We start from the raw sequence: 27,478 nt of genomic DNA on the forward strand, positions 1-27,478 counted from the left end.
TTCTCGATTTTGATTTGGCATAGGAGAAGAAATACTTTGGGTTTCTTTCGATTTCATTTATGGCTTTTAGTTCTTCCCGCGATTCCTGACTCCTAAAGGATTCTTTTAGCTTAAGTTCGATGCTTGCTATTTCTCTGACCAGTGTCTCCCTACGCATTTCAGATATATTGACCTCTTTTAGCCGCTCTGTTATTCTTTTCCGTCGCCTGTAAAGGGAGCGCCTGTCTCTTTCTATTTTACATCTACTCCTCCTTTTTCTTAGAGGAATAAGCCTTGTGCATACATCGAGTGCCACCGAGTTAATCTGTTCTAGGCATAAGTTGGGGTCTGTGTTGCTTAGTGTATCTTCCCAGCTTATATCGGTTAGGACTTGGTTTACTTGGTCCCACTTTATGTTTTTGTTATTGAAGTTGAATTTGGTGAATGCTCCCTCGTGACTAGTCTCATTTTGTCGGTCTGGGGCTCCACGCATACATGTCTGAACCTCAATTATGTTGTGATCTGAGTATATTGTTTTTGATATGGTGACATTTCTTATCAGATCATCATTGTTAGTGAAGATGAGGTCTAGTGTATTCTCCAGTCTAGTAGGCTCTATTATTTGCTGGTTTAAATTGAATTTTGTGCAGAGATTTAAAAGCTCGTGCGAGTGTGAGTTTTCATCAGAGCTGCCTCCTGGTGTTATTACTGCAACAATATTATTTGCTATATTCCTCCATTTTAGGTGCCTTAAGTTGAAATCCCCCAGGAGCAAGATGTTGGGTGCAGGAGCTGGAAGATTTTCCAGACAGTGGTCAATTTTTAACAGCTGTTCCTGGAATTGCTGGGATGTTGCATCCGGAGGCTTGTAGACTACCACAATGACTAGGTTTTGGTTCTCGACCTTTACTGCTAAAACTTCCACTACATCATTTGAGGCATTAAGCAGTTCTGTGCAAACAAGTGACTCTGCAATGTACAGGCCAACCCCCCCCCCCTTTTGCCTGTTCACTCTGTCACATCTGTATAGGTTGTAACCTGGGATCCATATTTCGTTGTCCAAGTGATCCTTTATGTGGGTCTCAGTGAAAGCCGCGAACATTGCCTTTGCCTCTGCAAGCAGTCCACGGATGAAAGGTATTTTGTTGTTTGTTGCTGGCTTTAGACCCTGTATATTTGCAAAGAAGAATGTTATCGGACTGGTGGTATTGTTGGTACTGGGGGGGGATTTTTTTTCCGGCATTAGTATCTGTATCTGTTGGTTTGGAGTGGAGGCCATCGACTGTGGTTCCACTCCAGGAATGACTGGATTTGGTGTACGATTTCTGCCATTTCCTGCCAGTTTTTTTTCCTTCCTGGCACTAAAAAACCTCTCCCTCTTGAGTGGCTGTGGCTACCCAGGTTTTCCCATGGCCTGGATGTTTTGTATCTTTTTGTCCCCTTTAGATGGTATGCCTGGCAATTTAAGTTATAGCACAGTCTTTCCTGTACTGAAGAGGTACACATTTCAGGGTGAAAAAGCTTACAGGAAGGGAGTTTGCATTTTCCTGTTGTCATATGGGCATGGCATTTTCTAGGGTGGTCATAGTTGCATGTCCCATCTGTTTTTCCAGATTTCCCATGCCAGCAGATACCAAGTGCATAGTATGTGCACAGGCTTGGTTTCCGCTTGCCTTGGGTTTCTGTGACTGTATTCCCTGTTGGTGCATGTTTCCCTGTCTTACTTCTATCATCCCTAGCACCAACAATGGAGCTCCCACCAGTTGTTTTTGGTAATTTATCCTCAGTATTGCTATTGGAGTCCTCTTGTTTGCTATTTCCTGCGGTATTTCTAGTTTGCAATATTGGTTTTATCTTATCTTTGACTACACTTGTTTCCCTACTATGGCTCCTGTCCCCTATGAGGTCATTTATATGTATTCCTTCCTGCGTATAATTCCCGACTACCTGGACAAAATCTCCAGCTTCACCATTACTGTCTCCCAGGACAGCACCTCCAGCTTCACCATTACTGTCTCCCAGGACAGTATCTCCAGCTTCACCATTACTGTCTCCCAGGACAGTATCTCCAGCTTCACCATTTCTGTCTCCCAGGACAGCACCTCCAGCTTCACCATTTCTGTCTCCCAGGACAGCACCTCCAGCTTCACCATTACTGTCTCCCAGGACAGCACTATCAGCCCCACATTTACTGACTACCAGGACATCACCTCCAGCCTTACAGTTTGTGACTACATGGCCAGTATCAAGGGCAGTACCATTCAGCCCAGACTTTTTATGTTCCCATCTGTTGTAGAAAGCTTCCAGGTTTTCTATGAAAGCAGCTTTGATGTTGTCCTCTTTTAATACCCTTGTGATTTTAGTCCACAGATTTTCCTCATTTGGGCATACCCAAAAACACTTCTCTGTTTTAATACTGCTTGTAGCTAGTTCTGGAATATCTGCACAAGGGGCGTGACACCAATTTCCACAAAAATGACAATTTATCCATGTGGAAGCCCGTTTGTTTGACTGACCACAGACTACACACAGCTTCATAATGATTTGAATGGTTGATTTACTGCAATTCTACTAGCAACCTCTTGAATATTCTATTAATAACCTCCTTAAATGAAGCTCTAGCTATTTGTATTTCTGTTTCTAACTGTTTTTGTATATTGGACAGCTTACCGTCACGTTCCTGATTTTTAATGTTTGTGTTTATAAGGGCGCCTACAACCCCATCCGTTTACAGTCTGCTTTATTGTCCAACGAAACCGTTTGAAACCAGTCCCGGGTTCGGACCAGTCAAGGGTTCGGACCAGTCAAGGGTTCGGACCAGTCAAGGGTTCGGACCAGTCGATCTGATCTGATCAGTGGGTCACTTATTTAAACATACTGGTCGGTGATTTGAGCTAACACATGAAGGATCTACTGGAAATTATCTACCCGAGTAATATGTGATTTGACTGATACAAAAGTATAACTTGCGTGTTGAAGAAATCGGTGACTGCTGGCACTCCTACAATGACGAACGGTCGACCTCCACCCTTGTTTATCAATCGCTGTATCTAGCTTTTCTATTTTTTTTTTTTTTTTTTCCGTCTCCACCACAATAAATGCTATATTATCACTATAGTTGACTGGTGCAAATTTTGGAGGAAGGACGCTTTTTCTGTAGTAATAATTGCTTCTCGTTGTGTATATTGCGACCGCTGGTAACTACAGGTTATATGAAATTCACAGTAACGTCTGGTATTTCAAGAAAAAAGAAACTAATGAAAGTCGCTCCACTCCACTAAGTACCATTATAATACTGGTTAGTTGCTACTACAACACTGTATTCTGCTATTCACTGGTATCACTAGATTATATGTGAGTACACTAGCAAGCCAGGAAGATTATTAAAACAGCTGACCACTGTGGTAAGTTTCTGGCGACTTCTGGCACCTGCCTCTATAGGCTTATCACTTCATTTACAAATTCACCTGTTTTCAAATGACACTTTAGCCTTTATCATCAATATACTAGGGAGCCACTGTAGTATACACTATACACTATGTATACTCAATGTTATCAGGGAGACTTTCTTTCCTCTGACACGAAAAGTTCAATTATTATTATTTTTTTTCACCCGGGACACAGGCCTATGATTCCCCTCTGGCAGTAAACTCTGCTAGGTAGTGCACACTAATTCTCCTTTTTTGACTCAGTATATAATGTTTTCCGCCCAAGATTGGTTCCAGGCGCTAGAGGGATGTATCGTATAGGATTGATGACACCAATTAAAGTTCTAGCACGTAAGAGCGACCGTGAAAACACGAGATAACCCGGAGCACAACGAGGCACGCTGACACCCTGGTGTAGAACAGCTGTGATGGTGATAGTAATGGTGTAGAGCAGTTGTGATGGTGATAGTAATGGTGTAGAACAGCTGTGATGGTGATAGTAATGGTGTAGAGCAGTTGTGATGGTGATAGTAATGGTGTAGAGCAGTTGTGATGGTGATAGTAATGGTGTAGAGCAGTTGTGATGGTGATAGTAATGGTGTAGAACAGCTGTGATGGTGATAGTAATGGTGTAGAACAGTTGTGATGGTGATAGTAATGGTGTAGAGCAGTTGTGATGGTGATAGTAATGGTGTAGAGCAGTTGTGATGGTGATAGTAATGGTGTAGAACAGTTGTGATGGTGATAGTAATGGTGTAGAGCAGTTGTGATGGTGATAGTAATGGTGTAGAGCAGTTGTGATGGTGATAGTAATGGTGTAGAACAGTTGTGATGGTGATAGTAATGGTGTAGAGCAGTTGTGATGGTGATAGTAATGGTGTAGAGCAGTTGTGATGGTGATAGTAATGGTGTAGAGCAGTTGTGATGGTGAAAGTAATGGTGTAGAACAGTTGTGATGGTGATAGTAATGGTGTAGAGCAGTTGTGATGGTGATAGTAATGGTGTAGAACAGTTGTGATGGTGATAGTAATGGTGTTGTTGAAAATGGTATAAAATACGGACAAGTTGAAGGTTAAGACACAGGTGCAACAGTTTGGTATCTTGATTGTTGAAAGGTTTCACCTACACAGTTTTTTAAGACAATAGTTATAAATGACCATAATTTTTAAAGGGGTGGACCGGTAAGCCAGCGGAAGGCCTCGGTCAGATGACCAAAAGCTCCAAAGGTGGGTCATCATCTGACTAAGACCCGCGTCAGGAAACATTTGTCCTGTTTCCTGACGAACCTTACCTAACCTAACCTAACCTACACAGTAGACTTCTTCAGTCAGATACTCAGGCAGTAGTAGTAGTAGTAGTAGTAGTAGTAGTACTAGCAGTAGCAGTAGTAGTAGTAGTAGTAGTAGCAGTAGCAGTAGTAGTAGTAATGAAACAAAGATGTAATCAGTCCATCAACCTTGGGAGAAAAAGTAATGAGGTGGTGTTACAAAACTCGTCTTAAACTTGTACAACGTATGGTAGAAAGTTAAGGTAATTTATTCTCGTTTAACAGACGGACTGTTTACGGTGTCGTAACAATAAACTGTAATAATAATTCGGGATTGAAAAACATATAACTAAAATTTAAAATCTTGACATTATTTTAGCTATTAATAATGTCATCGGTAATATAGTATTAAGTGAATATGAAAATACATGTATACAACATTAATTATTAAGTTTGAGTCCAAGCAGAGGACGCAACAGGTGGTCAGTCTCTCAGCCTGGAGAAAAATTCAGCTCCACGGAGCTTAACTCTTCTCCAGCCTGACAGACTCACCACCTCAAATACTTTTTCTCCAAAGTTGATGGACAGTTTAATAGTCCATCAACTTTGGAGAAAAGTCAGGGATCCCAGGAGTCAGTATGGATCAAAAGTCATACTCAAACTTAAAGCTATGTAATAAATTCACCTTAAACTGCTGGGAAGTTTTATCTGCTGGTTTATATACAATGACAACTAAAATTTTGATTATAAATTTCTACCGCTAAATTTTTTACTACGTCATATGCGGTGTTAAGTGAGTGCAGTTTAGGGGCTCCAACCAACCCCTTGTCTGTGTTAAGTGAGTGCAGTTTAGGGGCTCCAACCAACCCCTTGTCTGTGTTAAGTGAGTGCAGTTTAGGGGCTCCAACCAACCCCTTGTCTGTGTTAAGTGAGTGCAGTTTAGGGGCTCCAACCAACCCCTTGTTTGTGTTAAGTGAGTGCAGTTTAGGGGCTCCAACCAACCCCTTGTCTGTGTTAAGTGAGTGCAGTTTAAGGGCTCCAACCAACCCCTTGTCTGCTTTTCCGTCATGTCTCAACAGATTATACACTTAGTGATGAGTCCACTAATAATCGATATTTTGTTGTTGTTTTCGCGTGGTTTAAAACCTTACTGTATGTATGTGCAAACAATAATGATATTTTATATATTTTTTTTCTGCTGGCATTAATGTCTAGAACTCTGCTGTGACTGCCACTACTTGTTTCCAACATGGCTCCGAGGTGGTGATGTATTCACATCTTGTCTTGCCATTCTTTGTCCTTTCTGACACTACACAATCTGTTATCTTTATCATCATATTTGCCGTGTTTAATTTGAAGTTCACGTGGCTGAACTTGTTTCGTTCTCCTCGTTGTTACTAACTTACATAATACTTTATTGGGTCAAAACATTTACAGGTCTTGGAACGACATATCTTTATATTTTCTCATATTTATGTGTGGTATTACATTCCATTCGTCTTAATGGGCTGTCTATATTTGTAAATACCATATTCATAGTACACACATCTTAGGATTTTTTTGTTACCTGTGTTTTATGCGCCTCGTCTAGACCATCTCATGTGATTTTGGATAAATTTCAGCAATTTCATTTAAACTGTCTTGTAATGTTTGAGTGTAGATGTGGGATTGTATGACTGTCTTCCTCCACACTGGCCATGTAACATGCATGGTAGCTAAGGTTTCAGTAGGCGTTCAGTCTTTCCCTGAAGCTTGCACACCACCATTGTCTTGGTCTGAGCTCACATCAACTGTTCCCTCCTCTGTGTACATGACAGTCTACGCAGTGTACTCGCACGTCTGTCTTGTGTTGGTATACTGTCTCCATTGATATTTTCAGGGTATCTTCTACTCTCTCTCTAATATATTTGTGGTACTAGCTACTTGTCTTTGAATACCTTGACTTTATAGTGGCTGCTCACCCGACATTTCAGATTCGTCTTTCGACTTTTTTTTTTTCCAGCTCTGCAAGGCCAGGCTTGGCCAATGATCCAGCAAATATTTCGTTTACTGCTGTTAGTAATGTAGTCTTTCAGTGATGTGCATTTCATGTGAGCTTCTACAGTACATAGTTGACAGTGTATGTATGCAGACAACAAACTCGTTTGTTACATAAACAAACCAACTGTCTCTTTGTAGTATACAAAATGTAATTTATATATAATAACATGTTAAGCAAGAAATAAAGCCACTAACATGCTCTTCATTTCTGGCATAGTAAGTTATCTCTTTGCAACTCGTAAGGGTATAATATGCTAGATGTTTGCTTATATCAGACCTATTTTCTGGTTGTGTTGGGTATGTTTCTGTGACAGGCTGGCTGTGAAGGTTGACTGAAATGAAGGTAGTAGGGTAAGCTGTATGGTGTTCCGTGAAAGTAGCACAGAAGTGATGTACAGGAGTTAGCGAGCAGGTTATGAGGGTAACATGTCAGTGTCGTACATAACACTTCTCTCTCTTACCAGAACGATGTTAGCGAGCAGGTTGTGAGGGTAACATGTCAGTGTCGTACATAACACTTCTCCCTCTTACCAGAACGATGTTAGCGAGCAGGTTGTGAGGGTAACATGTCAGTGTCGTACATAACACTTCTCTCTCTTACCAGAACGATGTTAGCGAGCAGGTTGTGAGGGTAACATGTCAGTGTCGTACATAACACTTCTCTCTCTTACCAGAACAGTGTTAGCGAGCAGGTTGTGAGGGTAACATGTCAGTGTCGTACATAACACTTCTCTCTCTTACCAGAACGATGTTAGCGAGCAGGTTGTGAGGGTAACATGTCAGTGTCGTACATAACACTTCTCTCTCTTACCAGAACAGTGTTAGCGAGCAGGTTGTGAGGGTAACATGTCAGTGTCGTACATAACACTTCTCTCTCTTACCAGAACGATGTTAGCGAGCAGGTTGTGAGGGTAACATGTCAGTGTCGTACATAACACTTCTCTCTCTTACCAGAACGATGTTAGCGAGCAGGTTGTGAGGGTAACATGTCAGTGTCGTACATAACACTTCTCTCTCTTACCAGAACAGTGTTAGCGAGCAGGTTGTGAGGGTAACATGTCAGTGTCGTACATAACACTTCTCTCTCTTACCAGAACGATGTTAGCGAGCAGGTTGTGAGGGTAACATGTCAGTGTCGTACATAACACTTCTCTCTCTTACCAGAACAGTGTTAGCGAGCAGGTTGTGAGGGTAACATGTCAGTGTCGTACATAACACTTCTCTCTCTTACCAGAACGATGTTAGCGAGCAGGTTGTGAGGGTAACATGTCAGTGTCGTACATCACTTCTCTCTCTTACCAGAACGATGTTAGCGAGCAGGTTGTGAGGGTAACATGTCAGTGTCGTACATAACACTTCTCTCTCTTACCAGAACGATGTTAGCGAGCAGGTTGTGAGGGTAACATGTCAGTGTCGTACATAACACTTCTCTCTCTTACCAGAACGATGTTAGCGAGCAGGTTGTGAGGGTAACATGTCAGTGTCGTACATAACACTTCTCTCTCTTACCAGAACAATGTTAGCGAGCAGGTTGTGAGGATAACATGTCAGTGTCGTACATAATACTCCTCTCTCTTACCAGAACAATGTTAGCGAGCAGGTTGTGAGGGTAACATGTCTGTGTCGTACATAACACCTCTCTCTCTTACCAGAACAATGCTTTGTATTTATTTCATTCGGGTTTGATTACTTCAAATAATTAAGCCGTGATGTTGAGACAGTAGATCAACTGGACTGGTTTTCAACAATAGTTGATTGTGATAGTCTTTTTACTAAACGTTTTAACTTGTAAAATAGTACAAATGCGAGAAATATAGTATATATCAGGGGTTCCTTAGTAAAAGAAAAATAGACAGTTGTAGTGAAGGTGAATTAGGGACTTCCTGTGTCCCTCGTCCCTCGGTGCTGCAAACATTCAACATTGATAATAACGAAGGGACTGATGATGCAGGAAAGTTAAGGAAAATATAAGTACAGTAAAGGCAAGATAATTAGAATAATAACTTTCGTATCAGACACAAGAATAACAAAGGCAACGAAAAACCATCCATGATATTACGAGAAACTTCAGATATTTCTACACCTGCAAAAACCAAGTGAAGAACTACGTATACAACCAGACTGTTAATGACAGGAGCTTCATACACTAATACCTGGAGTATACCTGGAGAGTGTTTCCGGGGGTCAGCGCCCCCGTGGCCCGGTGTGTGACCAGGCCTCGCGGTGGATCAAGGCCTGATCAACTAGGCTGTTACTGCTGGCTAATATAAATCAAGGTTCATCAGTCCCCTGAATGAAAGAAGGATACAGAGTGAAGATTTGTTTTAATTACCCCTGAAGATCACACAGATTTACCTTTCAGGGGTTTCCAGGAGACCGGCCCCGAGTCTGGCTTGGCTGGTGCTTTCCTGATGAGCCAGACTGTTGCTGCTGGCGGTTCACTGACCCACATATCTATGACAATCTGTTTCATCTGGCACTTGGTGTAGGTACTTATCCAGTTTCCTCTAGAAGACATAAAAAACTTGTTCCAGGAGTGGTTCTGATATCTTCTGGTAAGATGTAAAAAGTCTGGGATCACAGATGTGCCCACGTTGCCTCTGTCTTTCACTGCGGTTATTTTACATTATATTCTATATCTAATAGTAAATTATCATATATCTATTCACTCCAACAAGTACATATTTAGGACTTTGAATCATTTCTGGTATTTTAAATACTTTATTAGCCGTGTGCGCACCGTAACGATCTCTGTATTTGTTTCTGATCTGTTATCTCAGCTGTCCTGAGCGGTGCAGTCAACACTAAACAAACCTCGAAACAAGAGAAAAGAAACTATTTGATTAGTGCCATTATTGGCACTATGGCCCTTATTTTGATAGTTCTCATGCCTGAACCATTGAGGCATTGACCCCAGGAAGAATCTTTCAGGTTGGTGACTCTGATATTTACCTTGTTGTATTCTTTGAGATAAAGGTCAGCTGACATAATTACTCCCAGGTCCCTCACGTGTTCCTTTAATTGTATCTAGTGATATTCTTGGGTTTTGTACACAAATTCACAATGTTCCTTTTAAGTTCTTAATTCTGTTCATATCTACGTTGGAAAAGTTGTTTATATGTTCTTGCAGTTTTTCTGTATCATCTACTGAGGTGTTTATCATATTTATTTTGTATCCGCAAATGATACAAACCTGTGTCTAGTGTTATTTTGTGTCTGCTGCGACGACGAGAAACTGTAAATGTGTCGTGACTGTACCTTCTGGTACTGAGTTTTTTTTTTTTACAGTGCTAGGCCTAGATTTTTTGCTTTGTTTACTTCTACTCTTTGTGTTCTGTTAGAAAGTTGAATATCCGTTTATTTTCGCGGGGTAGGGGTCGGCCTAGGAAAGGTTGGAGGGAGGGGGTAAAGGAGGTTTTGTGTGCGAGGGGCTTGGACTTCCAGGAGGCATGCATGAGCGTGTTTGATAGGAGTGAATGGAGACAAATGGTTTTTAATACTTGACGTGCTGTTGGAGTGTGAGCAAAGTAACATTTATGAAGGGATTCAGGGAAACCGGCAGGCCGGACTTGAGTCCTGGAGATGGGAAGTACAGTGCCTGCACTCTGAAGGAGGGGTGTTAATGTTGCAGTTTAAAAACTGTAGTGTAAAGCACCCTTCTGGCAAGACAGTGATGGAGTGAATGATGGTGAAAGTTTTTCTTTTTCGGGCCACCCTGCCTTGGTGGGAATCGGCCAGTGTGATAATAAAAATAAAAATACTTATCTCACCTTCATTTAAAGTGTAATCACTCCATGACTGCATTTAACAGATGCCTTTGCAGAACACTTGTATACCACATCTGAAAAGCGAAAAGGCAGATGTGGTATACACAAATGCGGTATACACATTTGTGTATACTACATCTGCATTTTGGTTTTCGTCCAATATTTCCATAATCCTGTCATTATGGTTTAGTTGTCGTGAGAAACATGATCTTCCCTGTCTAAATCTATGCTGGTTATGCTGTTTCCATAAAGCTTGTAATTTAACATCTTATCATCCTTTCAAGACTTTTATGATGTGTGTTGTGATGGCTACTGCTGTGTAATTCTTGTCGTTGTTGTGCTGCTTCCTTCATGCAGCGGAGCTGTGTCCTAACCTAACATTGTTGTGCTGCTTCCTTCATGCAGCGGAGTTGTGTCCTAACCTAACATTGTTGTGCTGCTTCCTTCATGCAGCGGAGCTGTGTCCTAACCTAACATTGTTGTGCTGCTTCCTTCATGCAGCGGAGCTGTGTCCTAACCTAACATTGTTGTGCTGCTTCCTTCATGCAGCGGAGTTGTGTCCTAACCTAACATTGTTGTGCTGCTTCCTTCATGCAGCGGAGCTGTGTCCTAACCTAACATTGTTGTGCTGCTTCCTTCATGCAGCGGAGCTGTGTCCTAACCTAACATTGTTGTGCTGCTTCCTTCATGCAGCGGAGCTGTGTCCTAACCTAACATTGTTGTGCTGCTTCCTTCATGCAGCGGAGCTGTGTCCTAACCTAACATTGTTGTGCTGCTTCCTTCATGCAGCGGAGCTGTGTCCTAACCTAACATTGTTGTGCTGCTTCCTTCATGCAGCGGAGCTGTGTCCTAACCTAACATTGTTGTGCTGCTTCCTTCATGCAGCGGAGCTGTGTCCTAACCTAACATTGTTGTGCTGCTTCCTTCATGCAGCGGAGTTGTGTCCTAACCTAACATTGTTGTGCTGCTTCCTTCATGCAGCGGAGCTGTGTCCTAACCTAACATTGTTGTGCTGCTTCCTTCATGCAGCGGAGCTGTGTCCTAACCTAACATTGTTGTGCTGCTTCCTTCATGCAGCGGAGCTGTGTCCTAACCTAACATTGTTGTGCTGCTTCCTTCATGCAGCGGAGCTGTGTCCTAACCTAACATTGTTGTGCTGCTTCCTTCATGCAGCGGAGCTGTGTCCTAACCTAACATTGTTGTGCTGCTTCCTTCATGCAGCGGAGCTGTGTCCTAACCTAACATTGTTGTGCTGCTTCCTTCATGCAGCGGAGCTGTGTCCTAACCTAACATTGTTGTGCTGCTTCCTTCATGCAGCGGAGCTGTGTCCTAACCTAACATTGTTGTGCTGCTTCCTTCATGCAGCGGAGCTGTGTCCTAACCTAACATTGTTGTGCTGCTTCCTTCATGCAGCGGAGCTGTGTCCTAACCTAACATTGTTGTGCTGCTTCCTTCATGCAGCGGAGTTGTGTCCTAACCTAACATTGTTGTGCTGCTTCCTTCATGCAGCGGAGCTGTGTCCTAACCTAACATTGTTGTGCTGCTTCCTTCATGCAGCGGAGCTGTGTCCTAACCTAACATTGTTGTGCTGCTTCCTTCATGCAGCGGAGTTGTGTCCTAACCTAACATTGTTGTGCTGCTTCCTTCATGCAGCGGAGCTGTGTCCTAACCTAACATTGTTGTGCTGCTTCCTTCATGCAGCGGAGCTGTGTCCTAACCTAACATTGTTGTGCTGCTTCCTTCATGCAGCGGAGCTGTGTCCTAACCTAACATTGTTGTGCTGCTTCCTTCATGCAGCGGAGCTGTGTCCTAACCTAACATTGTTGTGCTGCTTCCTTCATGCAGCGGAGCTGTGTCCTAACCTAACATTGTTGTGCTGCTTCCTTCATGCAGCGGAGTTGTGTCCTAACCTAACATTGTTGTGCTGCTTCCTTCATGCAGCGGAGCTGTGTCCTAACCTAACATTGTTGTGCTGCTTCCTTCATGCAGCGGAGCTGTGTCCTAACCTAACATTGTTGTGCTGCTTCCTTCATGCAGCGGAGCTGTGTCCTAACCTAACATTGTTGTGCTGCTTCCTTCATGCAGCGGAGCTGTGTCCTAACCTAACATTGTTGTGCTGCTTCCTTCATGCAGCGGAGCTGTGTCCTAACCTAACATTGAGAAATTTACTGCAAACATATATGCAAGAAATAAAGATAGAATTTACGGAGATTGGCTGGGAGCATGATAGAAGACATCACTGAGTCACGTGAGCATAGCTAGTGAGCATGATAGAAGACATCACTGAGTCACGTGAGCATAGCTAGTGAGCATGATAGAAGACATCACTGAGACATGTGAGCATAGCTAGTGAGCATGATAGAAGACATCACTGAGACATGTGAGCATAGCTAGTGAGCATGATAGAAGACATCACTGAGACATGTGAGCATAGCTAGTGACTCAGAGTCAAGTCATATACTGGACTCTGTGTCGGTATTGAAGTTTTCACTGTTATTAACCTTTGCACGGAGATTCCTTTCCACGACGTTTGCTACAAATAACACACCGGAGATATTTTTTTCTCTCGATGATGGAGTGTCATGGGAATATTGATCTTTGTTCCATCAGGTTGTTATTGTCAGTCTGAGATTCTACAGTCATTCATTTCTTATGAACAAGTTTATATCTTTTCTCAAGAATGTTCTGATTCATGAATTTTGAATACCACTGTATCATCTTTGTAAGTAGACAAGATTGTTCATCCTGGAAACCTTCCAGGATTGGCAGGTCAACTTAGTCCTACCATACCCCCGGCCGGGTTGAACCCGCGGTCATAGTCTCAAAACTCCAGCCCGTCGCGTTAGCCACTAGACCAGCTAGCCACAATAACATTCATCCAACTAGGTATATTTCTACACCATAGGAAGGTTAGCACAGGCACGTCTGTGACCACAAATGCAAGTTTTTACAGACGAATCTCCAGCTAGCGTGGCCGTGACGAACTCTAGCTCAAGTCCCTTCACTGCCGTCAACATGACTCGCCACGCTAGTATACTTGGCTGTGTTATTGTCTAGTTTGAGGTTGAAGCTGTTCTCTAGTACCAGTTGTCCTTGTACCTGACTATTTGGCCCTGGTTCCTCACTTAGCCAAAAAAAAAAAAATGCCATTATATATAACTAATTAAACTTGTTGTGTAATCTAACAGTAATTTAGCTAATAATGAAAGTCAAATAAAAAAATAAATTCTTTGATTTAAACAGAAGCATAATTTGTCTCGTTGGTTTTTAAATAAAACCTGAGGTATTGCTCATGATTTGTTTATTAGGTTTAAATTCTACTGACTAGGTAAAACCCATTAATGTTGTGTATAATGTGTTGACCGCAAGTCAAAAACACTTACATCCATAAAATATGGATTAAACTAAATTCTTAGTAAATATGGTGTGATAATAATACAATGGCGGCACTGTGAAGGAGGAGTGTTAATGTTGAAGTTTTGTAACTGTAGTGTAAGTGAGCCTCTGGCAAGACAGTGGTGGAGTGAATGATGCTGAAAGTTGTTCTTTTTCGGGTCACCCTGCCTTGGTGGGAAACAGCCCATGTGTTAATAAAAAATATATACACTGCACAGTGTATATATCGTATCCAATATAATGCCGAAAAAATTCATAAAAATAATTATAGTATTATAATTTCTAAAATATTTAAATATGTTGTGTGAAGAAATATTTGACTGTAGCATTTTTGTTGTTTTTTTAAGCTGAGGAGGAAAAAAAGATTTGTTGAGGAATCTAGAGAGAAATTTATTTATGGAGGAGAAAAAAGACTAGAGCAGACAGTAATAGTACGAATACTTTTTTATAGGTGTGAGGCATGAGCTTTAGAAGTTGCAGCAAGGAGTAGGTTAGAAGAAGTTGATATGCCATGTTTGATAGCAATATCTGGTGTTAATGTTATGCAGAGAAAAACGAGCGCAGAAATTAGATAGTTTGAGGTTACTAAAGGAATAAATGAACTGATGGAGGGTTGTTATGAGGCTTTAGTTACGTAGAAAGAATGGAACAGAATAGGATGACAGAGAATGTATAAATCAGGGTTGGAAGGAGGGATAGAGGTCGTCCCAGGAAGGGTTGGAGGGAGGGTATGATGGCTTTAAATAGTAGGGAGCTTGATAATTCAGCAGTCATGCGTGATGTGTGAACATGTTAGGCTGCACCGAGTGGAGATAAGTAATTTAGCCTTTTAGGGTTGTATGTGCTGTTGGAGTGAGAGCAAGGTAATATTTTAGAAGGTATTCAGGGGAAACTGGTTAACCCAACTTGAGTCTTGAAGGTGGGAAGTGTCGTCTCTTGATTATTTGGGACACCGAGAGCATATCAGAGCAAGTAGCAGTCAAACATGGTGGTGGATCTGTGTGTGTGTGTGTGTGTGTGTGTGTGTGTGTGTGTGTGTGTGTGTGTGTGTGTGTGTGTGTGTGTGTGTGTGAATGTACAGTGTGATGGAGCTGTCTTGTTAGACGCCAGAGCCTGAAGATGGTGTTGACAGCACCGTGGTTGCTGACACACACACACACACACACACACACACACACACACACACACACACACACACACACACACACACACAAACACACACACACACACACACACACACACACACACACACACACACACACACACACACACACACACACACACACACACACATACACTCATCTCCACTCAGGCCGCTGAGCATTTCCACCAGGTGGTGTGTTTGTCGCATAGTCCTATGGTGGCAAAAATGATATTGTATAGTAGGCTTTCATTTAGCTAGGGTATGTATAGTAGGCTTTTATTTAGCTAAGGTATGTAGAGTAGGCTTTTATTTAGCTAGGGTATGTATAGTAGGCTTTCATTTAGCTAGGGTATGTATAGTAGGATTTTATTTAACTAGGGCAATGGCAAGAATCTGCCTCAGGCAGTGCAAGTCTACTCCCGTAATATAGTGTAGAAACTGAGGAGATAACAGTTACCAACACTCATTGTTGGTGAAGTGACTGACAGTGTAACTGTGGCCACTCAGATAAAGTGAAGTCGTCAGGTGTGGGTGAGTGTAAGGTGAAGTAGAGTCGTCAGGTGTGGGTGAGTGTAAGGTGAAGTAGAGTCGTCAGGTGTGGGTGAGTGTAAGGTGAAGTAGAGTCGTCAGGTGTGGGTGAGTGTAAGGTGAAGTAGAGTCGTCAGGTGTGGGTGAGTGTAAGGTGAAGTAGAGTCGTCAGGTGTGGGTGAGTGTAAGGTGAAGTAGAGTCGTCAGGTGTGGGTGAGTGTAAGGTGAAGTAGAGTCGTCAGGTGTGGGTGAGTGTAAGGTGAAGTAGAGTCGTCAGGTGTGGGTGAGTGTAAGGTGAAGTAGAGTCGTCAGGTGTGGGTTAGCAGGAGAGGAAGGGAGGAGAACTGGTCAAGCATAGAAACATTGTACTTACAAAGGTACTCTACAGCGCCGCTGCTACCTTCAAAACCTTGCATGTGCCTGTAACATTAAGTATACAGTAGCATCCTTCTAGTGCATGCCAAGTGACTCTATTACACTAACCTTACTCACAGACCACACTATGGCTGAGAGGTTACAAGTGTTGTTCTAGCATGCATACTCTGTAACTAATAAGAAAGAAATGATAGTCACACACACAACGAACAGTTGTAGTCACACTGACTCTGGATTACCGGATTAACACTAATTGTACAGTTTGTGTATCGATATCCGTCTCCGTAAGGTTGCAAATAATATTAGGAATATTGTACTGAGTAACCAGGAGAAGAATCTGTCATAACTGTACAGTTGATCAGGCTGGAGCTACGAATGCCAGACATGAAGACGTGAGTGTTACGTCATGAATAGAAGTGCAAGCAAAAGTTGAATTATTGGAAACAACAGCAGCAGCAGTAGTAGTGTGTGTAGTCTTAGTGCTGTCTCAAACAACAGCAGCAGCAGCAGTAGTGTGTGTAGTCTTAGTGCTGTCTCAATGCTGACTCTCGTAGAGCTGCTTCGCCTTGATCATTATCAACAATTTCACATGGTGTATGTGGATTCCTGAGTGACTGAAGTCACCTTCTCCCTCACCTTGTATCTGTTACCACCAAGTATAAATGTCAAGACACGGTTCGACAGATGACCTTAGTGTGAGGCGTAGGTCTACCTGGCTCTCAGCTGTGGTCCTGCATTATAATTCTAACATCATCCCTGATCTTACTTTGCTTGGCGGAAGCAAGAAGAGTCACTGTGGAAGTTGGGGTTGCTGTCTACCAGGGACGACCCTGGCTGACCAAAACTTTCCTTAAACAAATAACATGTACCATATATTTTGTTTTAATAAAATTCAGGAGCACATTGTTGAGTGCTGACTTTACATGGGCAGCAAACTTAAAAGACTACACTGTTAGTGTTGGCACAGGAAATTACAAAGATTGCATCAAACCTCTATGCTGAGACTACTATGCAGCAGACTTATCACTTCAGATATAAGTAGCTAGTAATGGAACTATGAATGGTAGGTACTGTACTGAAGGCTCTGACATCAAGTAAACATTGTCATACACCAGACCAATATACTGAAATGGCCCTTCATTACAAGCATATAATTTAGGTGTAAAGAATACAGTCTGGCAGTAATATACTAGAGATGTGCAGAAGAATATGAAACTGGCCACATGCACGACATGAGACTTTTCTATAGGATGCAGAGAGTAAGACTAGGATGTTGTGTAGGCTGTTCGGAGCTGTACGTTCTGATTGGAACAGCAGAATTCAGCTGAAGGCTGCTGAAGTTCGAGGCTCCTGCAGGATCTGTATGACATCAGGAGGAGTCAGCATCCCTGACAAACTGTCTTTGCTGAAAAGTACAGCAAGGTTTAAGATGCCTGTACAAGAGGAGAAAAAATAGAGAGAAGGCAGAGTAATGACCTCTCTGTTACACTGTACAAACAATATACTCCCTGAGCGAGCACACTACTTATAGAGGCGCAGCGTGGATTTTGTTTTAATTAATCACTATGACACTTTCCAGGATCCACGGGACACAACAATTGTTTGTAGGGATGTGCAGAGGTAGTATAGCTGGTTCTTCTTGGCTTACAAACACTTGGTCACTCAGCCTTGCAGGACTGTTCAGTGAAAACAGTGAAAGATGGTGTAACCAGTAGGTTAGTTTTTGGTGTAACCAACCACCACACTAGTGAGTCATACTTACCTGTCATGACTTCATGTGCTGCACCTCGTCTCTCTCACTCTAGTACACAAGTTCAACTTCCTGCCTGTGACTCATTCATCAAAACTAAAGTACTGAACACAGGCCTCTCGGCTGAGGGACTGTTTACCTGACGCTTCTGGGAATAGTTCTGCAGGGTTCAGGGACTGAGTACCTCTATCTACTGTCTTCATATATGTACTCTGAGAAGCTTGGTGGAACTTCTTCGTAGAAATATAACCAGGTGCTTCACATGTCTAATTCCCTAATATTTAAAGTTCAGATTAAAGTTAACTTATAACAGATTTGAATGAGGTCGTTCATATATTATTGTTGTGTCTCATAAATATGTAAGACAATTATGAGGATCTTGATTCAAAACCTTTAATTTGAGGCTGAGAGTCAAGAAGGAATGTTTCCAGTGTTGCAGTAGGTCAGCATGGTTGTTCATCAGTGTTGCAGTAGGTCAGCATGGTTGTTCATCAGTGTTGCAGTAGGTCAGCATGGTTGTTCATCAGTGTTGTAGTGATCAACATGGTTGTTCATCAGTGTTGTAGTGATCTACATGGTTGTTCATCAGTGTTGTAGTGATCAACATGGTTGTTCATCAGTGTTGTAATGATCAACATGGTTGTTCATCAGTGTTGTAGTGATCTACATGGTTGTTCATCAGTGTTGTAGTGATCAACATGGTTGTTCATCAGTGTTGTAGTGATCAACATGGTTGTTCATCAGTGTTGTAGTGATCAACATGGTTGTTCATCAGTGTTGTAGTGATCAACATGGTTGTTCATCAGTGTTGTAGTGATCAACATGGTTGTTCATCAGTGTTGTAGTGATCAACATGGTTGTTCATCAGTGTTGTAGTGATCAACATGGTTGTTCATCAGTGTTGTAGTGATCAACATGGTTGTTCATCAGTGTTGTAGTGATCAACATGGTTGTTCATCAGTGTTGTAGTGATCAACATGGTTGTTCATCAGTGTTGTAGTGATCAACATGGTTGTTCATCAGTGTTGTAGTGATCAACATGGTTGTTCATCAGTGTTGTAGTGATCAACATGGTTGTTCATCAGTGTTGTAGTGATCAACATGGTTGTTCATCAGTGTTGTAGTGATCAACATGGTTGTTCATCAGTGTTGTAGTGATCAACATGGTTGTTCATCAGTGTTGTAGTGATCAACATGGTTGTTCATCAGTGTTGTAGTGATCAACATGGTTGTTCATCAGTGTTGTAGTGATCAACATGGTTGTTCATCAGTGTTGTAGTGATCAACATGGTTGTTCATCAGTGTTGTAGTGATCAACATGGTTGTTCATCAGTGTTGTAGTGATCAACATGGTTGTTCATCAGTGTTGTAGTGATCAACATGGTTGTTCATCAGTGTTGTAGTGATCAACATGGTTGTTCATCAGTGTTGTAGTGATCAACATGGTTGTTCATCAGTGTTGTAGTGATCAACATGGTTGTTCATCAGTGTTGTAGTGATCAACATGGTTGTTCATCAGTGTTGTAGTGATCAACATGGTTGTTCATCAGTGTTGTAGTGATCAACATGGTTGTTCATCAGTGTTGTAGTGATCAACATGGTTGTTCATCAGTGTTGTAGTGATCAACATGGTTGTTCATCAGTGTTGTAGTGATCAACATGGTTGTTCATCAGTGTTGTAGTGATCAACATGGTTGTTCATCAGTGTTGTAGTGATCAACATGGTTGTTCATCAGTGTTGTAGTGATCAACATGGTTGTTCATCAGTGTTGTAGTGATCAACATGGTTGTTCATCAGTGTTGTAGTGATCAACATGGTTGTTCATCAGTGTTGTAGTGATCAACATGGTTGTTCATCAGTGTTGTAGTGATCAACATGGTTGTTCATCAGTGTTGTAGTGATCAACATGGTTCATGAGTGTTGTAGTGATCAACATGGTTGTTCATCAGTGTTACAGTGATCTACATGGTTGTTCATCAGTGTTGTAGTGATCAACATGGTTCATCAGTGTTGTAGTGATCAACATGGTTGTTCATCAGTGTTACAGTGATCTACACGGTTGTTCATCAGTGTAGTGGTTACATTGTTGTTCATCAGTGTTAGTGGTCTTCATGGTTGTTCATCAGTATTACAATGATCTACATGGTGGTTTAACAACACTGGTATTAGTCTTGATCGACTGGTTAATATGTTGGTGGTGGTTTAACAACACTGGTATTAGTCTTGATCGACTGGTTAATATGTTGGTGGTGGTTTAACAACACTGGTATTAGTCTTGATCGACTGGTTAATATGGTGGTGGTGGTTTAACAACACTGGTATTAGTCTTGATCGACTGGTTAATATGTTGGTGGTGGTTTAACAACACTGGTATTAGTCTTGATCGACTGGTTAATATGGTGATGGTGGTTTAACAACACTGGTATTAGTCTTGATCGACTGGTTAATATGGTGGTGGTGGTTTAACAACACTGGTATTAGTCTTGATCGACTGGTTAATATGGTGATGGTGGTTTAACAACACTGGTATTAGTCTTGATCGACTGGTTAATATGGTGATGGTGGTTTAACAACACTGGTATTAGTCTTGATCGACTGGTTAATATGTTGGTGGTGGTTTAACAACACTGGTATTAGTCTTGATCGACTGGTTAATATGTTGGTGGTGGTTTAACAACACTGGTATTAGTCTTGATCGACTGGTTAATATGGTGTTGGTGGTTTAACAACACTGGTATTAGTCTTGATCGACTTGTTAATATGGTGATGGTGGTTTAACAACACTGGTATTAGACTTGATCGACTGGTTAATATGTTGGTGGTGGTTTAACAACACTGGTATTAGTCTTGATCGACTGGTTAATATGTTGGTGGTGGTTTAACAACACTGGTATTAGTCTTGATCGACTGGTTAATATGTTGGTGGTGGTTTAACAATGGTATTAGTCTTGATCGACTGGTTAATATGTTGGTGGTGGTTTAACAACACTGGTATTAGTCTTGATCGACTGGTTAATATGTTGGTGGTGGTTTAACAATGGTATTAGTCTTGATCGACTGGTTAATATGATGGTGGTTTAACAATGGTATTAGTCTTGATCGACTGGTTAATATGGTGGTGGTGGTTTAACAACACTGGTATTAGTCTTGATCGACTGGTTAATATGTTGGTGGTGGTTTAACAACACTGGTATTAGTCTTGATCGACTGGTTAATATGGTGATGGTGGTTTAACAACACTGGTATTAGTCTTGATCGACTGGTTAATATGTTGGTGGTGGTTTAACAACACTGGTATTAGTCTTGATCGACTGGTTAATATGGTGATGGTGGTTTAACAACACTGGTATTAGTCTTGATCGACTGGTTAATATGTTGGTGGTGGTTTAACAACACTGGTATTAGTCTTGATCGACTGGTTAATATGGTGGTGGTTTAACAACACTGGTATTAGTCTTGATCGACTGGTTAATATGGTGGTGGTGGTTTAACAACACTGGTATTAGTCTTGATCGACTGGTTAATATGGTGGTGGTGGTTTAACAACAATGGTATTAGTCTTGATCGACTGGTTAATATGGTGATGGTGGTTTAACAACACTGGTATTAGTCTTGATCGACTGGTTAATATGGTGGTGGTGGTTTAACAACACTGGTATTAGTCTTGATCGACTGGTTAATATGGTGATGGTGGTTTAACAACACTGGTATTAGTCTTGATCGACTGGTTAATATGGTGATGGTGGTTTAACAACACTGGTATTAGTCTTGATCGACTTGTTAATATGTTGGTGGTGGTTTAACAACACTGGTATTAGTCTTGATCGACTTGTTAATATGTTGGTGGTGGTTTAACAACACTGGTATTAGTCTTGATCGACTTGTTAATATGTTGGTGGTGGTTTAACAACACTGGTATTAGTCTTGATCGACTTGTTAATATGTTGGTGGTGGTTTAACAACACTGGTATTAGTCTTGATCGACTGGTTAATATGGTGGTGGTGGTTTAACAACACTGGTATTAGTCTTGATCGACTGGTTAATATGGTGGTGGTGGTTTAACAACACTGGTATTAGTCTTGATCGACTGGTTAATATGGTGGTGGTGGTTTAACAACACTGGTATTAGTCTTGATCGACTGGTTAATATGTTGGTGGTGGTTTAACAACACTGGTATTAGTCTTGATCGACTGGTTAATATGTTGGTGGTGGTTTAACAACACTGGTCACAAGTGGTCGTCTCCATCACACACTCGGCACTAAAACTAAACATTATATATCATTCTCTCAAGTAATCTCTGATAATGTTTCTTCTCCGACACACACAAGACAGTGAAAATTCTGACCCAATATTTGCTCTCCATTCCATAATTTCCCTATTTCAGGCCCAGTGCCAGATTTTAGTCATTTTTCTATGCTAATTTCTGATATCCAAACATATATGAGCTGTGTGTGGTGGCCCTACTCCCCCCTCCACCTACCATCTCTCTCTCTCTCTCTCCCCTGTCATGTCAACTTCCAAAATTTGGCTTCCTCTTCCCGCTGGCAGCAGGCGAGCACAACGACCACAGTGTGACAAGGCTTCTGGGTGAGTACCTGTCGCTTGTAGGCACTACCACAACTACTACCCGCCCGCCCGCCCGCCTGCCCGCCCGCCCACCCGCAGCCAGCATGATCATCACCACTCGCATTCTATATTTCAAAATCAATTTTGGTTCATATATATATATATATTATATATATATTTATTTATATTTATATATATATTTATATATATATATATGTGTGTATATTGTATATATTGTTTATATACTCTATATGAATACATATATATTTACTGTAGCGTTTTAAAAGCGTTTATCATGCTAGTCAATTGCCTTTTTCGCGAGTTTTAAGATGATGTGCTTATGTTGCATGGCACTTTATGCTTGGATGATGAGACGGAACCATTCTTTAAGTGGACACTCTTTCATTGTTCTTAGTCCTCTCAAGTTTCTTTAGTATTCTCTAAGCATATACTTTTAATATAAATATGTCAAGCGATAAGTACTTTAATTTACAACTGCCGTTGATCGCCGCTAGTTAGCAGGTGTGTGTGTGTGTGTGTGTGTGTGTGTGTGTGTGTGTGTGTGTGTGTGTGTGTGTGTTTTGTGTGTGTGTGTTTTGTGTGTGTGTGTTTTGTGTGTGTGTGTTTTGTGTGTGTGTGTTTTGTGTGTGCGTTTTATGTGTGTGTGTTTTGTGTGTGTGTGTTTTGTGTGTGCGTTTTATGTGTGTGTGTTTTGTGTGTGTGTGTTGTGTGTGTTTTGTGTGTGTGTTTTGTGTGTGTGTGTGTGTGTGTGTGTGTGTGTGTGTGTGTGTGTGTGTGTGGTGAACATCTACAGGATCATGGTACTAGCAGAGTGAACAGTGTGAAGGGAGGCAACACACAAGGGTTTAGAGACTTACTGGCCGTGTAATAACATTAAATGAGGGAACAACACGCTCTTCTTGACAAACTTAGCATCAAAAGAGCGACGAAGTAAATACAGATTACCGAGATAGTGAAAGAGGAGAAATACACGTGCATAACACAAGATACGAGACCAAAACACAGTGTTGCACAGATACAAGACGACAGTGATACAACACTACTAGAGATGAACAACATAGTGATATATAGATACAAGACGACAGTGATGCAACACTACTAGTCATGAACAACATGGTGATACACAAATACGACAGTGATACAACACTACTAGTCATGAACAACATGGTGATACACAAATACGACAGTGATGCAACACTACTAGTCATGAACAACATAGTGATACACAAATACGACAGTGATAAAACACTACTAGTCATGAACAACATAGTGATACACAAATACGACAGTGATACAACACTACTAGTCATGTACCCTGAGGTCAATGGTCAGTACGCTGAAGTCAGTGGTCATGTGTGGTCATACCTGCCTAAGCTCTTGGGAGTTACTGTGGGCAGTTACCAAGCACCATGGCTTGTTGTAGTGTTTTAGAATCTCAGGTTCAAGTGTTGAAGGAGATTCTACTTCTTCAGGAGGTTGAAGCTTCGCATAGATGAGTTTGGGAGTGAGTGTGAAAAGGATTTAGCTGGTAAGGAGGAAATGGTCACCAGCAGAGATGGTGGCAGCCGCTTTAAGTGGCAAGTGGTTCACATTTCAGGAAGAAGGAAGATGAGAGCTCATAGATAAGATGTGAAGGTAGGAAATCGATTCTCTGTTCTCCAAAACGAGCGTACTTCAGTGCTTAGTGAGGTTGAAGGTACCACTGATTCCCCTGCTAATCAAGGTAAGAATATTTTAATAGTAGGCGATTCTCAGGTAAGATATATGGACTGTGCATTTTGTAACAGAGACATAAAGGTCAGACAGAGAGTGTGACTTCCTGGAGCTGGTGTTGGTGACATAGTCAGCAGGTTGGATAATATTATGGCAGGTAATGGAAACAAGCCCATTATCTGTCTTAGTGCTGGGGGTAATGACATTGGGAAGGGCAGGAGAGAGGAGCTGCTGGATAATTACAGGTCAGCCATAGAAGTAGTTAGATCTAAGGAAGGGCTCCCAGTCATATGTAGCATCTTGCCTAGAAAGGGAGTGGGCAATGAATGGATGTCTAGGGCAATTGGTATAAATTGCTGGCTAGACAGGTACTGTAAGGAACTTGCAATCCCATTCATTGATAACTGGGACCTATTCTTTGACAAACGTGATATGTATGCAAGAGATGGGGTTCATCTCTCTGGGGATGGAGTGGTTGCATTAGCCAATTCAATTGAGAGGGTAATTGACGCCTTGTCTAGGAATTTAAACTGATAGATTATAGAGGTATGGGTGTTTGTGGGAAACAATCAGGCTGCAGCATTAGGGTTAAAAACAGCAATTATTACCGGGATACCTCAGGGATATGTTTAAAAGACAATATTCAGAATAAAGTTGCTAGTAATGGCAAATCAATTGATCAACAAACAAAGAGAGATAGTAGAGGGCAACGAGTGACTAGCTCCCTTAAGGTTTACTAAACAAATAGTAGGAGTCTAAGAAATAAGATAGATGAGCTAAGATTACTTGCAAGTGTAGGTAATATAGATATTATTGGTATAACAGAGACCTGGTTCAACCTGAAAGACAGAGAAATGCCTTCTGAATGCAACATACGGGGTTATAAACTATTCCACGCTGATATGGTCAATAGGAAAGGTGGTGGAGTGGCAATGTATGTCAGAGAAAATTTAAATTGTCTTATATATGATATAAGATTAGAAACATCGAACACAGAATCTGTTTGGCTACAGTTTCTCGAGGGACGTGACAAATTAATTTGGGGGGCGATTTATAGGCCCCCAAACCTTGATAGGGAGTGCAGTAAGCTGTTATGGGACGAAATTCATAAGGCATCTAGATATGAAAATGTTGTGATAATGGGAGAGTTTAACTTTAGACAAATTGATTGGAACAATATGACAGGAAATCTTGAGTCTAGTGACTTTCTTGATACGGTTCAGGATTGCTTTTTAGAACAGGTTGTGGCAGAACCAACTAGAGGAAATAATCTGCTTGACTTGGTTCTTGCCAACAAAGATTCACTAATTAATAATCTTGAGGTTAATGATGAGCTTGGGGAAAGTGAACACAAATCTCTTAGTTTCAATATATCATGGAATTACCCAGATAACTGCAATCAAATCTCTGTCCCAGATTTTAGCTTGACCGACTTCATGGGACTGAAAAATTACCTGGATGGGCTAAATTGGGATGTCCTGACTATGGGTCAGGTAGGTGATATTGATTGCCAATATGACGTTTTTCAGGGCATAGTTCTAGCTGCCCAGACAACTTTTGTTCCGAGTAGGGAAATTAGATCTAACAAAAATGATCTCAAATGGATGAACAATAGATTAAAATATCTCATTGGTCAAAAGAGAGGCATATATAGGCGTATCAAAAGAGGGGATGGGCAGTTATGAAATCAATATATTCAATTAAAGAGAGAAATAAAGGAATAAGAAAAGCAAAAAGGGATTATGAGGCTAAGGTCGCAAGTGATTCAAAGACTAACCCAAAAGGGTTCTTTCAGGTATACAGAAGTAAGATTAGGGACAAGATTGGCCCACTTAAGAGTAACTCTGGTCAGATCACTGACAGTGATAAGGATATGTGTGAAATTCTCAATACCTACTTCCTCTGTTTTCACCCAGGAAAATACTAGTGATATTCCTGAAATAATAGATTATGCGGTAACTAGTGACATGGTCCTCAGACAAATAGAGAAACTAAAACCTAACAAATCCCCAGGTCCTGATGAACTGTTTGCAAGGGTGTTAAAGGAATGTAAAGAGGAACTTAGCATACCTTTGGCTAATCTTTTTAACATATCACTACAAGTTGGCATAGTGCCTGATAAGTGGGAAAATGGCAAATGTAATAGCTATTTACAAGGCAAGTGACAGGTCCTTGGCTTCGAACTATAGACCAATAAGCCTTGCCTCCATAGTGAGAAAATTTATGGAGTCAATAATTGCCGAAGCAATTCGTAGCCATCTTGATAGGCACAGATTGTTTAATGAATCTCAACACGGTTTTACAAGGGGCGTTCCTGTCATACGAATTTACTGACTTTTTTCACTAAGGTGTTTGAGGAGGTACATCATGGTAATGAATATGATATTGTGTGTATGGACTTCGGTAAGGCTTTCGATAGAGTTCCACACCAGAGGCTATTGAGGAAACTTAAGGCACACGGAATAGGATCATTTTTTTCTTTGGTAGAGGCATGGCTGACAAATAGGCAGCAGAGAGTTTGCATAAATGGGGAGAAATCAGAATGGGGGCACGTCACAAGCGATGTTCCTCAGTGTTGGGCCCGTTATTGTTCACAATTTACATAAACGACATAGATGAGGGAATAAATAGCGACATAAACAAATTTGCTGATGACACCAAAATAGGCCGTCCAATTCATTCTAATGAGGACACTAGAGCACTCCAGGATGATTTGAATAGACTGATGCAATGGTCGGAGAAGTGGCAGATGCAGTTTAATATTGACAAATGCAAAGTTCTAAATGTTGGACAGGAAAATAACCATGCCACATATAAACTAAATAATGTAGATCTTAATACTACTGATTGCGAAAAGGATTTAGGAGTTCTGGTTAGCAGTAATCTGAAACCAAGACAACAGTGCCATTAGTGTTCGCAATAAAGCTAACAGAATTCTTGGCTTCATATCTAGAAGTATAAGTAATAGAAGTCCTCAAGGTTGAGGGACTGATTACCTCATTCTCCTCTTGTTCTTCAAGATTCTCCTTTGTATGGACTGATGAAGCCACTGTGTGGCGAAACGTTTCCTCAAAGATACCCAAGAGTTGCACATGTGTCTAATTTATCAAGTCCTCAGGTTGTTCTTCAACTTTTTATATCTTTGGTTAGGCCTCATTTAGACTATGCTGCTCAGTTCTGGTCACTGTGTTACAGAATGGATATAAATGCTCTGGAAAATGTACAGAGGAGGATGACAAAGATGATCCCATGTATCAGAAATCTTTCCTATGAGGATAGACTGAAGGCCCTGAATCTGCACTCTCTCGAAAGGCGTAGAATTAGGGGGGATATGGTCGAGGTGTATAAATGGAAAACAGGAATAAATAAAGGATATGTAAATAACGTGCTGAAAATTTCAAGCCAAGACAGGACTCGTAGCAATGGTTTCAAGTTGGAAAAATTCAGATTCGGGAAGGATATAGGAAAGCACTGATTTGGTAATAGAGTTGTGGATCAGT

At 41.2% G+C, this 27,478-nt stretch overlaps 1 protein-coding gene across 3 annotated transcripts in view; it reads left to right on the top strand.

The window, feature by feature from the left end:
* Nucleotides 1-27,478, top strand: part of LOC128687820 (calcium/calmodulin-dependent protein kinase type II alpha chain-like) — an 897,132-nt gene that overhangs the window by 567,769 nt on the left and 301,885 nt on the right. For 2 of the 3 annotated variants that reach the window (XM_070083804.1, XM_070083806.1), the window contains one exon: nt 22,230-22,265. The exons of the other annotated variant lie outside the window; for it this stretch is intronic. In XM_070083804.1, the coding sequence (XP_069939905.1) occupies nt 22,230-22,265 (36 nt within the window). The remainder of the gene's footprint in view (nt 1-22,229; nt 22,266-27,478) is intronic. 3 annotated transcript variants of the gene reach the window in all.

The sequence above is a fragment of the Cherax quadricarinatus genome, chromosome 10 (assembly GCF_038502225.1).
Source record: "Cherax quadricarinatus isolate ZL_2023a chromosome 10, ASM3850222v1, whole genome shotgun sequence".
NCBI lineage: Eukaryota > Metazoa > Arthropoda > Malacostraca > Decapoda > Parastacidae > Cherax > Cherax quadricarinatus.